The 15,041-nt window shown below is 42.5% G+C and overlaps 1 protein-coding gene across 2 annotated transcripts; it reads right to left on the bottom strand.

Moving 5' to 3' along the window:
• Window positions 1-6,475: 6,475 nt before the first annotated feature.
• On the bottom strand, window positions 6,476-11,464 carry LOC121642440 (lymphocyte antigen 75-like). 2 transcript variants are annotated; one of them, XM_041989186.1, is made up of 6 exons: window positions 11,335-11,464; window positions 10,522-10,578; window positions 9,779-10,123; window positions 7,266-7,634; window positions 7,087-7,190; window positions 6,476-6,963 (listed from the first exon to the last, which is right to left on the bottom strand). In XM_041989186.1, the coding sequence occupies exons 2-6, from the start codon at window positions 10,559-10,561 to the stop codon at window positions 6,817-6,819; spliced, it is 1,005 nt and encodes a 334-aa protein (XP_041845120.1). In that variant the 5' UTR covers window positions 10,562-10,578; window positions 11,335-11,464; the 3' UTR covers window positions 6,476-6,816. The 2 variants fall into 2 exon arrangements, with proteins under 2 accessions (XP_041845120.1, XP_041845121.1); XM_041989187.1 differs by lacking the exon at window positions 11,335-11,464 and having other exon boundaries at window positions 10,522-10,581.
• Between the last annotated feature and the right edge of the window lie 3,577 nt (window positions 11,465-15,041).

The raw sequence follows: 15,041 nt of genomic DNA, 5'->3' as shown, positions 1-15,041 counted from the left end.
TCCATATATCCTGATTGGAGGCCAAGGCGCAGCATTAAAGGTAAACCACATTATTTTTATTGATAAATGGTACTGTGTTACTCAATCCTTACCACACATTACACTGTTGGTAAACCCAGGATACCATTCCAGGGACCTCGGTCCGATGGTAAGAACCGCAGAGCACTTGACATGGAACAGTACAGAGAACCCGTTAATTTCTTTTTCAGATGATGGATCAATGCTAAGGATTAGGTGTGATCTATCTATACAAGCAACACCTCAGAGGGTGGTACTCCCAGGAAAAAATATAATGATGGCGTGTAAGACCAACCCCCTTGGATTTAACAACGGTATGGTAACTGATATGTTGATACAGGTTCCAGACCAACTGTGGTCCAGACATGAGACGGATGTGGGACTGGCAGTTTCAGCCAGCCCAGTTATTGTCAAATTAAAACCAGGTACAGCGTTACCCTGGCGGCCACAATACAAACTTAATCCCACAGATGAAGAAGGGATTGGAATCCTAATTGATGGGTTGTTGAAAGCAGGAGTGTTGATTGAGATTTCTAGTCCTTGTAACACCCCGATTCTTGCTGTCCTAAAAGCAGATAAATCAAAGTACCGACTGGTCCATGATCTAAGGGCAATCAATGCCATCCTGGAAGATGTCGCTGCAGACTTCTCCAATCCACACACACTGTTGAATGCCATCCCTGCTAAAGCTAAGTTTTTCACAGTAGTGGATCTTTGTTCAGCATTTTTCAGTATCCCTCTGGCAGAAGAGTCACGATATCTGTTTTCGTTTACTTTTAGAGGTCGACAATACAGCTACGCCAGAATGCCCCAGGGACTGACAAGCAGCCCCGCGTGGTTTGATCGTGTGGTGAGTCAGGATCTACAGGAGCTGGGTTTAAGCGGGGTCCTAATCCGGTATGTAGATGACATCTTGATTTGCTCAGACACCATTGAAGATTGTCTGCGCGACTCGATCAAGGTGCTGCAGAGACTAGCAGAATGTGGACACAAAGCTTCTCGAACAAAGCTGCAGTTCTGTCAGTCTCAAGTGGAGTTCCTCGGTAGAGTAATTTCCCATGGAACTATAGCCCTGTGTCCTGACCACCTCAAAGGCATAAGTCAAGCACCGCGTCCACAGACTTGCGCGCAACTAATGACCTTTTTAGGTATCACAGGATTCAGTGCAGAGTGGTTGGAGGATTATGCAGTAAAAACGGCGCCACTCAGGGATCTTCTGAAGTCTTCTGAAGCTAAGACTTTGAAGAAGCCTTTGGAGTGGACCACAGAGGCACTGTTGGCTTTTGATGTGCTTAAGCAGGAACTGCAAAGTGCCCCAGCCTTAAAAATGCCGGAGTATGATAAACCTTTCTATCTTTACGCTTCAAACAGATGCAACATGTATGCAACGGCTGTATTGACACAGGATTCATGTTCTGGTGGAAAGAAACAACCCATCGCTTATTACAGTACAAAACTGGACGACGTAGCAAGAGGGTGGCCCCCGTGCTATCAGGGTCTCGCAGCAGTACACATGGCGTATGAAAAGGCATTTGCAATAACTAAGTCATATCCTGTGGTTATTTTTACCCATCATAAAATCACAGAGTTGATCAATCACAGTAAACTTGTTTTAACACCAGCACGTTGCCTTCAGTACCTACCACTGCTCACCTATCCAGATGTAATGATTAAGAGGTGTGAGACCACAAATCCTGCTAATATGTTACCTTTTGATTTCGAAGGTGATACACACGAGTGCGTCGCTGAGACCACAAGGTACACAAAACTGAGACCGGACTTGGAATCTGAGCCGTTGAACGATGCACAGGTCACGTATTTTGTGGATGGGTCATGCTTTCGAGACCACATGGGAACTCATGCAGGCTACGCCGTGGTGGAATGGCAGGAAGGGACGTTTGTAACTATAAAAGCTGAACAGTGTTTACAACCTTGCTCTGCACAATTAGCTGAACTATACGGACTTACTGCGGCATGTGAACTTGCTAAAGACTCCTCTGCTAATATCTACACAGATTCAGCATACGCTCACGGAGTCTGTCACCTGTTTGGAGCAGTTTGGAAACTACGCGGGTTTCAAAAATCAGATGGTAAACCTGTTCGGCATGGGAAACAGATTATGAAGTTAATCTCGGCCATGATGCTTCCACATCGGTTGGCCATTATCAAGTGTCCTGCTCATCGGAAAGACAACTCCATCACCACGATGGGAAACAATGCGGCAGACGAAGCTGCAAAGCACGCTTCAGGTTGCAAGGTCGCCGTCTTGGCCCCAGCTGTGGAGTTGGAACCATCTGTCACACCCGACGATATCACACTAATGCAAGCGCGTGCCAGCGCAAGTGAACACAACATGTGGGAAAAAGGGGTGCTACAAAAGATGGGCGAGGGTTATGGCGGTCACATACCGGCCTGATTGTCGCTCCAATCTCACTTTTGTCTCTGTTGATTCCAGAGTGTCATAAACCAGACCACTGTGGGCGAGATGAGGTGGTGCATCGGGTACAACAACAGGGTTATTGGGCGCCGTACCTGCAGGCATTGGTGACGGATGCGCTAAATCGGTGCGAGATATGCTCGCAAAATAACATTCGAAAAGGTATTGTCACCCCCACAGCGCGAATTCCTGTCCCGGAAGGCCCGTTTCGTCATCTGATTTTAGATTTTGTGGACATGTTGGTCCCGGTACACAGTAAGCGCTACCTTTTGGTGGTTTTTGATCATTTTAGTCGTTGGGTGGAGGCCACTCCGTCGAAGGACATGGGGGTGGGAACAGTAATAAAGTTCCTGGTCCGTGAGGTGATCCCTAGGTTTGGCTTACCGTCCATCCTTTCATCAGACTCGGGACCAGCATTTATCAATAAAGTCTACGAGGGCGTCCTGAGTCAGCTGGGAATCAAAGGCCGCCATGGGAGTATTTACACTCCCTCCAGTCAGGGAGGGGTGGAACGAGTGAATGGCATGCTTAAGGCAAAAATTAATAAGATTTGTGCATGTACTGGCTTACGGTGGCATGACACATTACCGCTGGCCCTAATGAGTTACCGCATGCAAGCTCATCGGGTCACACATTTGTCTCCTCATGAAATGTTAAGAGGTCGTCCCATGCCGGGCCCCCAGTTTCGGGGTCCTTTCAAAGGACCCCCGCTGGAGCAGTTGGAGAAGGAGCTGCACAGTTACATGAAACAGTTGTCTGCTATCCATAAAGCAATTTATTTTCAGGAAAAAGCAAACGAGCCCAAGCAGGTCTCGGTGGAATCGGGTCCAGTGGTGCCCGGGGATAAGGTGTACATCAAGGAATTTCGGAGGAAGTGGAACACTCCTAGACGCCAAGGTCCCTACACGGTAGTCCGAGCCACCCCGACTGCGGTCCAGGTGGAAGGAAGCTTCGCTTGGCACCACCTGAACCATTGTTCGTTGGCAACTACGACCAACAACTGCAAAACGGGCCCTGGGGACTGGTCGGATTGTGCAGCGTTCTCAAATGACCAGCCCCCCAGAAGGGGAAGTATCGCCTGGCATGCATCTGACAAAGATAGTCCTATCAGGGCAGATTCAGAGTTGTCACCCGATGATGTTGTGTCTGAAGTTCCTGTGGTTTCTTCTGTTGTTCGGCACAGTAATGTGGACATGGGCAAGTCATCCAACCCGGACCCGAAGCAGCAGCCACTACGTCGTCCCATCACCAGGGCCTTCTCAAGGGAACAGAGGGGCGCCAGCTCAAAGACGGAACGCCGACCTCAGTGATCAGGGGGAGTATGATCCACATGCCAAATGCCATTATCAGTCAGGTCTCTTGCCGGCATGCACCCGCACACATCTACACACTACCCGTGACTCGGTATTTCAGACAGATGTTGCACTTTTATTCCAGCTAACACAGCGCCAGATGGATCCTTTACATCTGCCATGGACGAGATAATACAGGTGGGGAGGGAGGTGCGAGAGCATGCTGGGAAGAGCGACTGGTCTCTTAATTGGTTGGACCAGTTAATGGCTGACTGGAAAAATGTGTTGATAAAGGTGGGAGTTGGGTCAGCTTTGGTTCTGATCCTTCTTTTCTTGTTGGCATGTGCATCGTTCCCGCCCTGAGGAAAGCATGAAGTACGAGTCTCAAGAAACAGACCTCTGTCATCATGGCTGCCCAATTGGTCCGTACTGAGTTGGACCTGTGACGTCTCAATATAACTGCAGTCGGTTGGACGAAGGGGCGGTAGCCAGGCAAGGAAAGGCTGGTGACCCAATGCTCCTGTTTGCCTCCGGACTGGAAAAAGACTCTATCTTGTGTTATTCACGTGTGGTTTTTGTAGTCAGTAATCTTCTGTAATAGGTTATCCTTGTAAAAACGGATTGTAATGGAATTTCTTTGTTGTGTGTGTATGATTAATTTCTGTCATAGTACTTAGAAGGTCTCCTGCAGGGGTTCACCGGCCTACCCGTGCCTGAGTGTCAAGTAAGATCAAAAGTTACCGGTGCTCGCCCAGAGGGGGGGCACGGGGGAATTTTTTCTCCCTTCGGGGTTTTTTCGCGCTCGTACGGGAGGTTCAGATCGGCTCCTATGTTATGCTTGAGACCTGCGTGTGTGGACAAGTGTGCATAAAAAGGTTTCCCTATTGTAAGTTTCAGAGTATCGTCTTAGGGCCGATGACTCTGAAATATTTAAAAGGGGGAAATGTGGAAGTATTAATACATCAGAGTTGTAATGAAAAACAACAGGTGTACTGTCCTTGGTAAGCAGAATATTAATAGTATGACATTATAACATGATATCAAAATGATGTCAACCAGTCAGCCCTAAAAGGCTGTGTGTGTGTATACAGAAATAGTAACAGGCAGGCTATATAAGATGTAACAGAAGAATGAACGTGGTCTTTTGATCCTGAAGGGGTGTCCCCCTGTTCGGCCGAATAAAGGAAGATCATTAAGACCTCTGTCTGCAGACTCTTAATATCAGCAAGCCCTTTTGATAAAGAATTTATCTACGACACTAGGAGTTGAAGAGAGTCTGTGGCAGAGGACAGTATCGGGGACAATGTCTCTCACCCCCTGCTTGCCACACTGACGTCCTGTCAGAGCTCTTTCAGCCTTACACTGAGACCACCGAGGAGCTCCACTGAAACGCCACAGGAGGTCTTTCCAACCTTTATAACTCCTCCCCCTTCAGCAGGAGAGAAACTTAAAAACTTACTGTGAATAAGCACTTCAATATATATTTTCATAGACCTGTTCATAACCATAACATGTGTAACAGTCTTTTTTGTTATTTTTTTTTACTGTACTCTGAGACAACAGTTTCCATTGGGATCAATAAAGTTCTTTGTATCGTATCGTATTGTATCGTATCGCATTGTATCGTATCGTATTGTATCGTATTGTATCGTATCGTATCGCATTGTATCGCATTGTATCGCATTGTATCGCATTGTATCGCATTGTATCGTATCGTATCATATGGTATGGTATGGTATGGTATCGTATTGTATCGTATCGCATTGTATCGTATCGTATCGTATTGTATTGTATCGTATCGTATCGTATCGCATCGTATCGTATTGTATCGTATCGCATCGTATCGTATCGTATTGTATCGTATCGCATTGTATCGTATCGTATTGTATCGTATCGCATTGTATCGCATTGTATCGTATCGTATCGTATCGTATCGTATCGTATTGTATCGTATTGTATCGTATTGTATCGTATCGTACCGTATCGTATTGTATAGCATTGTATCGTATCGTATCGTATCGCATTGTATCGTATCGTATCGTATCGTATCGTATTGTATCGTATCGTATCGTATCGTATCGTATTGTATCGTATCGTATCGTATCGTATCATAATGGTGGTTAGTGGTACACTTTAATAAACAGCTTGTTGTATGACACCAGAACACTATCTTATATACGTAGTGTTTCTGAGTATTTTATGTCAAATGAAGCATAATTTTACACGAGTAAACAAATTAATTTCACCTTTTCAGAGAAATCTTCATTCAGTTTCCTACAAACTTAAAAAATAAATAAATGAAAAAAATTATATACACACACACACACACACACACATATATATATATATATATATATATATATATATATATATGTATGTATATATTTCCTGTCTAGCACAGAAAATACACCAAAAAACCACCACGTTCTCTTAAAAATAAAGATCTACATCTACAGAAACAGCTTACATATCAACTGTTATAGTTTATAATTAGATCCAGATACTTATCAAACATTTTAATCAGAACGAGTAAAACTGGTGGATTTATTGTTGCTGAAATTGACTCCATTTTAAAATTATATGCTGATGTTTTTAAAGGACTCCATTGAGCCAACACCTAGTGGTGGTTAGTGGTATTACACTTTAATAAACATCTTGTTATATGACACCAGAAATTTTTATTTATCTTTTATTCGTATTTTATGTCAAATGAAGCATAATTTTACACGAGTAAACAAATTAATTTCACCTTTTCAGAGAAATCTTCATTCAGTTTCCTACAAACTAAAAAACAAGATTCTAGCTTTTTAAAATATTCTGAGCTCACACATTGTCGTCTACGTTTATTATCTTACTGCTACTGCCGAAGAAAAAACATATAATCTAATAAAGAACGTTGATTATTTGGACACAACTAAGCAGCTGATAACATTTTATGTCCTAAATGATAAAAACAGATTTAATATTTTACAACACCAAAACAAGCTGAATGAGAGTTAAACTTAAAGATCAATAGAAGAAAATCAGCTTATAACAATCAGTAAATAGATAATCAATCAGTTCCTGGTGTTAAACCGTCACACAGACGTCTTCTGTCCCGCAGACACCAGGAGGCGCTGTTTCACCCTCTCGGTGGAAAACCTTCCCGTCAGGCTGCGTCTTCCATGTCAGCTTCACCTCCTCCGTCACCCCTCGCTCCTCCATCCTCTGCCTCAGCTGAAACACAGTAAACAGCTCCTCGTTGATCACTGATTGATTAAGATCGAGCGGTTTTGATTCCTGTCTAACAGGAAGTGTTTCAGTAAGGTCACATCACGGCCCGTTAACCCGTCCTCTGACCTGCTCAATGATTTTATCCTGCACCACGGGGTCGTTCAGGTCTGCAGAGCCTCCTCTCATTCGGACCTTCACCGTCCTCACCATCGATTTGGGAGGCTGGATGTCTGCAGAGAAAGAGAGAACCCCCTGAATGAGACCTGCAGGATCAGACCCAGCAGAGACGGTGATGAAGGACTCACCTGCTCGACAGAGGAAGAAGTTGTTCTCATTGCAGGGTCGCCAGAACCAGGAACCTGAAGATGAGTTCATCACTGCACAATCCACCCCTGTGCCAGGATCCAGGGAGTCCCACGGTCCGTAGGAGGAGCTGTTGCCGTCGGACCACCTGAAAAACTGACTGTCCAGACCGATCCAGGCGAAGGAGTAACTCTGTATCCTAGTTGTCAAATCGATGTACTGAGTCCGACTCTTGATGTTGCTCAGGTTTTTATAATACGTCTTGCAGTATGTCTGAGACTTATTCCAGTCATAATAATAATAAGAAGAAGTATAATAATAATAATAATAATAATAATAATAAGAACTAATCAGGTAGTCTAGGCCATTAGCTGTGAAAGAAAGCAAAGAATCAGACGTGGGATCAGCAACATGCAGAGTTTGTCAGCATGTTGTATTGTTTCACATATTAGAGACAGAGAAGCTTTCGTCTTATTTTCCCGCAATGATTTTAATTTTGACTTTAAGATATCCTTTTTAATGATAATAATAATAATACATTTTATTTGTTGGCGCCTTTCTAGACACTCAAGGTCACCTTACAGGATAAAACACAACTGGTATGGAGACATGGAGGAGATCAGAAAGGTAGGGAGGAGCGAGGTGATGGATGGCCTTGTAAGTGAACAGCAGGATTTTGTAGTGGATGCGGTAGGTGACGGGGAGCCGGTGGAGCTGCTGGAGAACAGGGGTAATGTGATGGGTGGAGGCGGTTCTTGTGATGACCCGGGCTGCTGCATTCTGAACCAGTTGAAGTCTATGAAGAGTTTTTTGGGGAAGACCGAACAGAAGGAAGTTACAGTAGTTGAGACGGGAGGTGACAAGACTGTGAACGAGTATGGCGGCGGTGTGAGGGGTGAGGGAGGGGTGGAGGCGGTTGATATTGCGAAGGTGAAAATATGCTGACCGGGTTATGTTATTGATATGTGATGTAAAAGACAGAGTGCTGTCAAGGATGACACCCAGACTCTTTACCTGAGGGGAGGGGGAAATGGAAGAATCATCAATGGGAATGGACAAACTGTCAGATTTAGAGAGAGTGGATTTGGTGCCTACTAGTAAAATGTTTTGCTGCTGTTTAGTTTAAGAAAATTTGAGGTGAACCAGGATTTAATCTCTTGAAGACAATCTGTGAGGGAAGATGGTGGGAGGGCAGAGTTAGGCTTGGTGGAGAGGTAGAGCTGGGTGTCATCCGCATAGCAATGGAAATGTATGCGGTGTTTTCTAAAAATATAACCGAGGGGGAGGAGGTAGATGAGGAACAGCAGGGGCCCAAGGACAGAGCCCTGGGGCACACCAGTGGTAACTGGGAATGACTGGGAGGTAAATGTTTTCAACTGGATGAACTGAGTGCGGCCAGAGAGGTAGGATTTGAACCAGCTGAGGGGGGTGTGAGTGATGCCGATGGAGGAGAGTCTATCCAGAAGGATGGAGTGGGAAATGGTGTCAAAGGCCGCACTCAGATCAAGGAGGATGTGAATAGATAAGAGACCAGAATCAGCTGCCAGGAGGAGGTCATTAGTGATTTTAAGTAACGCGGATTCGGTGCTGTGGAGTGGACGGAAACCAGATTGAAAATGCTCATCCAGATTGTTGTGGGATAAATGGGCTTGGAGCTGAGAGGCAACAGCTTTTTCCAGGATTTTTTAATTAAATGGGAGATTGGAAATGGGACGGAGGTTGTTGAGATTGTTGGGATCCAAACCAGGTTTCTTAAGTGTAGGGGTGATGGCAGCTGTTTTTAACAGTGAGGGAAGCAGTCCAGTGGTGAGGGAGGAGTGAATGATGTGGGTAATTAGAGGTGCCAGCGAGGACGCAGATGCTTTGACAAGGATGGTTGGGAGGGGGTCTAATCGACATGTGGATGTTTGGATTTTCTTATTAGTTCGGAAATGGCAGAGACGGGGGGAAGAGAGAAAGCAGAAAGGGAGAGGGTAATATTGGTGGTGGATTGTAGGAGATCTTTGGGTGATAGTTTTCAGAACAGAGAATAGGGCCTTGGTGTTGCCTTCATTGGAACTGATACTGATAATGATACCTCAACTCTCAGGAAACCTATATAGTGTCTAATTAACATGTAGGCAGTATAATCATGTTTACATGTACTCAGTTGCAGTAGTCTGAACACGCAAACCCTGTAAATCAATTAACGGCACCACTTGTTTATTATATAATAGTTTCAGGAGGGGCGTCCAATGTAAAGTAAGGGATGTTCTTTGTTTGTGAACCTATATAAGGCTTTAAAGACGGCGGGGTCAGGACTCACTTTCCACCGCTAACAGCTGAGTGTGAGTTTCATGTTGATTGAAGCTATATGGAGGATTTGGCGAATTTAAAGAAACTAGCTCCTTAACAAAGGCATCTGTGATCATTAGCTGGTTGTTTCTCAGCATCAGTTGTTTGACAACATGTCACTTTCTGCTCTGCAGTCTTTCTTTAACACAAACGAAGAAGCGGGTTTGAAGGAAACACTCACCTGAGGAACAGAAAAAAGGATAACTATTTGTACAATCCTTGGAGTACAAGCGTCCATCTCTACCGATCGCCGGACACAGTCCAGTCCCTGGCTTACTGGTGTTCCACATGGAGACAGTAGCGCTCGTGTAATTCTCCTGGAACAAATACCAGGGGCCTCTGAGGAGCCCGATCCAGAAGTTTGAGCTCCCAGCCGCCTTCTGGGCTTCAGTCATGTTGGCATCGTTGTAGATGGTGGCGAGGTCAGAGAACATCTCTCTGCAGTAACTCTGAGCCTCGGTCCAGTTTCTGGACAGGCCCACGTAGCGGAAACGACTGATGGTACCATCACAGACCACCAAACACCCTGAGAGACAACCAGAGGACAACCAGGACAGAAACAGAAGGTTTAAACTGGACTTACTGACATCTACTGGTGAAGTTTCAGACTGCGACACACTGATTAATCTCTGCCTCTTTGTGTCTCTGAAATCTTTTCATTCTATACCTTTAATTCTTATGATGACTTAAAAGAACTAAACTGGGACATAAACATGGATGGACATTGTGGACACATCAACATTTATGGGTCTTAAAGTTTATTAAATGTTTCTAAAGATAATGAGAGCAGCTTTAAAGACGTTATAGGAGAGACTGGTTACTTCTCTTCTGGACACTGGACTGGATTTTTGTTTGACTGCAGCTTTTCGTCTACTTTCTTTTCCACATTTTGTTACATTAAAACATGAGAACAGGTTTACAGACCTGAGACCAGCAGCAGGAGGACGAGTCCAAGTCCAGTCATGACTGAGACCTGAGAGACTGTAGAAAGGTCTTCATCAATCAGGTGGACAAATTAAACAATAAAACAGACTGATGTGTTGATCTTCCTATAATTAGAAACTATAAAGATGGATAATAACATAATAACTCTACATATTATAATTAGAGAGGGAGAACGGAGGCAGGACCTAGAAAAGCTCCCGTGTCTGATCTGTGCTCAGGAACTGGTCTTTAACACCTCTAGTGGTCTTCTTCAGAGACGGTGCTGTGCTGCATGAGGACATTCAGACCGAGACGCCGGAGGACTTTTTCACTTTGTGACCGATAGCTGAACTCGGCTGGAAAAACCCTGACAGCTAAGATGACGTCATTCCTCTGACACTGCTGGTTTATCTCGTTCCAACTTATAATCAACGATAAGTGTTAAAATGACTGATAATAAATATTCATGTAATCAATAAAAATTCCTGTATACGTTAACTTTGTGTGATGTAGTTTTGAATGTACGGTAATGCCACCGAACCAGCGTCCATCCTGTGGGTTCGTTGGGTCATTTAAACATGAAAATTAGGTAAAGCTACAGAATTTCTAGGTCTAATAAACCCTCTGCTTAAAGAGCAAAATATCACATCCTAGTATCCTAATAAAGATCAAAAACTGGTGCTCAGGATCCGGTAGAGATCTGAATTCAGCAGCTTGATCCAGTGTAAAGTTACACACATTTAACAGATGAATGTTATGATCATTTGTGTAATTATATCAAGTTATATTTTAAATATATGGATCAGAACGTACCTGAAGGAGATGCAGTCTGTTGAAGCGTGAATGTCTCAGAACGTCCGTCTTATAGGAATCTGTCCTCCTTCCCACATCCGTCCCACCCCTGACGGAGTTAAAGCAGCCGTCGGTTCAGACGTCCTCACACATTAATCAGAGTTTATTTGGTTAAAAGATGCTGGGAGTCGATTCTGGATGCAAACAGAAGAACTGAAAAGCACTTATTTAAATCCACGTCATGCAAAGAAGCTCTCAGACTCATTCCAGCAGGAGCCACATCAGAAACGGCTTCTTTTCTTCGTTTCCTCCTCAACGTTAGTCTCAGATTTTTAAACTTCTCTTCATTCATGTTCAAACATCTGCTGCATCATTTCGCTCTCATCAGTAAACGTGTTGGCATGGAAACGGTATCAGAGATCTGGACCATCAGCTCGTATTTGGTTAATGTCCTCATTACGATGATTCACATGAAGGAGAGGTCAGCTTCTCAACGTCTTCTAAGCAAATCAGCTCATTTTATATTTAAATAATACAATTAAGAAAAGTGAAGCAGCAGCTGGAGTCCAAACATGTCGATAACAGACTTGCATCCTCTCTTAGAATCTTTATTAAATAATCTTCTGCTCGTTGCTCATAATGAGGTTGACTTTAGTCATAAAGCAGTGGAAACATCTTAAACCCTGGTTTAGGCACGAGTTCGGTCAGATGAAGGAGTGGTGGAACAGATTTGGAGCTTTGGAAAGATCCGGGTTCTTATCAGACACCTGCTCCCCGTTGAAAGCCATAAAACTTCCTGACCCACATTTAACATCTGGATCTTGTAAACATTCTGATCCCCTGCAGAAGACGAAACATCCAACAGGTCCAGAACATTCCTCTTATGAACTTCAACTTGTGGACGTTGGGGCCTCGAACCCCCTCATGGAGTCTGAGAAGAAACATGAACATTAATGGCAGCTAGAGGTCATTTAGTAGGACTGCAGAGCTCCTCCTGCTCCTCCTGCTCCTTCTGGTCCTCCTGCTCCTCCTGCTCCGCCTGTGATGTTGGTTGTCCTCCTATGGATCCTCTCCACACCTCCTGGTATACTGACCTGTCTCTTGGTATATTGACCTGTCTCCTGGTATACTGGTCTCCTGGTATACTGGTCTCCTGATATACTGGTCTCCTGGTATATTGACCTGTCTCCTGCTATACTGACCTGTCTCCTGGTATACTGGTCTCCTGGTATACTGGTCTCCTGATATACTGGTCTCCTGGTATATTGACCTGTCTCCTGCTATACTGACCTGTCTCCTGGTATACTGGTCTCCTGGTATACTGGTCTCCTGATATACTGGTCTCCTGGTATATTGACCTGTCTCCTGCTATACTGACCTGTCTCCTGGTATACTGGTCTCCTGGTATACTGGTCTCCTGATATACTGGTCTCCTGGTATATTGACCTGTCTCCTGCTATACTGTCCTGTTTCCTGGTGTACTGACCTGTCTCCTGGTATACTGGTATACTGTTCTGTCTCCTCCATGCTCTTTAAACTGTGCTTGGAGACACAGCAGCATTGATGTTCCCTCCTGGATGAGCTGCTCTACCTGAACATCCTCTGTGGGTTACAGACACGCCTCATGTGAGGACACTGGCTACATGCTAACATGAACACAATCCAGCCAGAAAGGATGAAGACAGGGAAATGGTTTGTGGATAATTTCTCTACCAGGGTGGATTGATAATGACCTCATTTCCACCTGCTGTCTGTTCCATTCGTACAACAGCATTCACAATCAGTTTTACTTCCTAACTGGAGAGATTGATCAGAAGTCGGACTGACTTTAAGTTAAACGCTAGTAATGATGTTCCATTCTGTTTATTTATTTTTGGTTTTTTTTGCAGTGTGTCAATATGGATCAATAGTTTGGACGTCTTAAAACTAACTGCTGTAAAATTAAATATTTACACATTAAAACGCCGTAAAAACGTCTGATTTCATCGATAATGTCAGATTACAGCTGGATTTTAACACATAAAATTCAGTAATCCACTCATTCACCACAGTTGGTTCATTATAACAAAAAGAGAATTTATTAAAGAGATTTATTAACATAAACCCAGATGACAAACTGAGGATAAAAAACCACGTCAGTAATGTTCAGACTGAATATTAAAGTTAAGTATTAGTATCATAACAGGATAAACTAAAGTAAATGAGATTATGTTCTGAATTAACTGAATTAATTCCAGGATTATTATAAAGAAAAAAAAGTTTATAGTTTACAAAATGACATCATGTTTATGATGTTTAAGGCAGGAAGTCGTTTTTAAATGTTCCTTTTGTTCTGGTAAAAAGTAAATTAAGTGCTGCCTTTGTTGTTTTTATTTTATGAAACCAAATATTTCAGTAAAAATATGGAGGATTATACACGATTTAATGTCTATAACATCATTATATAAAGTTTAAAGTGTTTATTATTGGGTCTTTTAACAAATTGCTTTTCTATAGATTAAAAATATACTTCCTGTTTTGTTTTTTTTTGTTGTTGTTGTTTTTTTATCATATTTTGTGTTTTTTTAAATTAAGGTATTCCATTTTTTCACATATTTATTTAATTTTTCTAAATATATTTCCAGGATTAAAAATCAGTTATGTATGTTTTACTATCTAGTTTATGTTTTTCTTTCCTTTCCAGTGAACACATTTTTACTGCACTAAATTGTCTTCAAAAAGCAGTTTTGACACTCTGTGTACTCCGTATTCTCACGTGAAAGTATTATTTTTAAAAACAAACAGTGTGTTTTTTTTCCCACACAGACTAAATTTAAATTTGTCCAATAAATTTAGTTTATTTTATATTTCTGTTAACATTTGTTTCTTTTTAAAATTTCAATTAATAAATTCCTTGCATTTTGAATTTTCCTTAATAAGGAAGTTTTGTCCCTCCGTACATTTAATTTGTGTTGTTTATTAAACACAACCAGCTGGGTTCATTTATCTGACTTTATTTTTTCTCTTTGGTTAAATTACTGAATAAATTCTACTTTAAATTGTCTTTAATAAAGCAGTTTTGCACCTCTGTGAAATCACACTAATTTTTAAAACAAACTTCATGTAAATTCATGTGTCAAGGGGTTAAATTATTTTCATCATTTTTTTTTATCATTTATAAATGTTTTTATTTTAGTGACCAAATTACTTTGGCTTGAAATGTTCTTGATTAATCAACATTTTTATTTTAAACTGTAAACTTTAACAAGAATTTTCAAATTTTGACATTAAATTATTTTTGTCATCTTTGTTCATTTTTCTATTCCAGTTAATAAATTTTCATTTAAATGTTTTAAACAGGTCGCTTTTGAATCTCCGTACTTTCACACTGTAGCATTTATTATTATTTATTTTTTTTGGTGGGGTGGGGGTCAGCCAGTTTTAAACTAATTGCAACACAGACAAGATTGAAATTTGTCCATTAAAGTCATTTTCTGTCATTTCTTTGTCCTCCTGTCTGACTCTGGGCAGCGCCCCCTGGTGGTCAGGTAGGTGTAGAGTTTCCAGGCTGAAGGGTCACTGCAACACACAGCTGCAGTTGATCTTCTTCTCTTTGTACATGGTGTGGAAGAGATCAATGGCTTGTTGGTTAATGAATTTCCAGAAGTTCTCAAAGGAGACGTTCTGACCGCTCTCCACACCCATCTTCTGCAGGAGCTGATGCAGGCTTTCCTCATCCTCCATCTTCT

The sequence above is a fragment of the Melanotaenia boesemani genome, chromosome 6 (genome assembly GCF_017639745.1).
Source record: "Melanotaenia boesemani isolate fMelBoe1 chromosome 6, fMelBoe1.pri, whole genome shotgun sequence".
Classification (NCBI taxonomy): Eukaryota; Metazoa; Chordata; class Actinopteri; order Atheriniformes; family Melanotaeniidae; genus Melanotaenia; species Melanotaenia boesemani.
This window is presented reverse-complemented; position numbering and strand designations above follow the sequence as displayed.

Bases quoted from the DNA above. Each gene is read 5' to 3' on its own strand.
- LOC121642440 (XM_041989186.1), bottom strand. From the start codon at position 10,561: ATGACTGGACTTGGACTCGTCCTCCTGCTGCTGGTCTCAG. The intron at 10,124-10,521 runs GTCTGTAAACCT...GTTGTCTCTCAG, and splicing joins CCTCCTGCTGCTGGTCTCAG to GGTGTTTGGTGGTCTGTGAT. The intron at 7,191-7,265 runs GTGAGTCCTTCA...CTTTCTCTGCAG, and splicing joins CTTCTTCCTCTGTCGAGCAG to ACATCCAGCCTCCCAAATCG.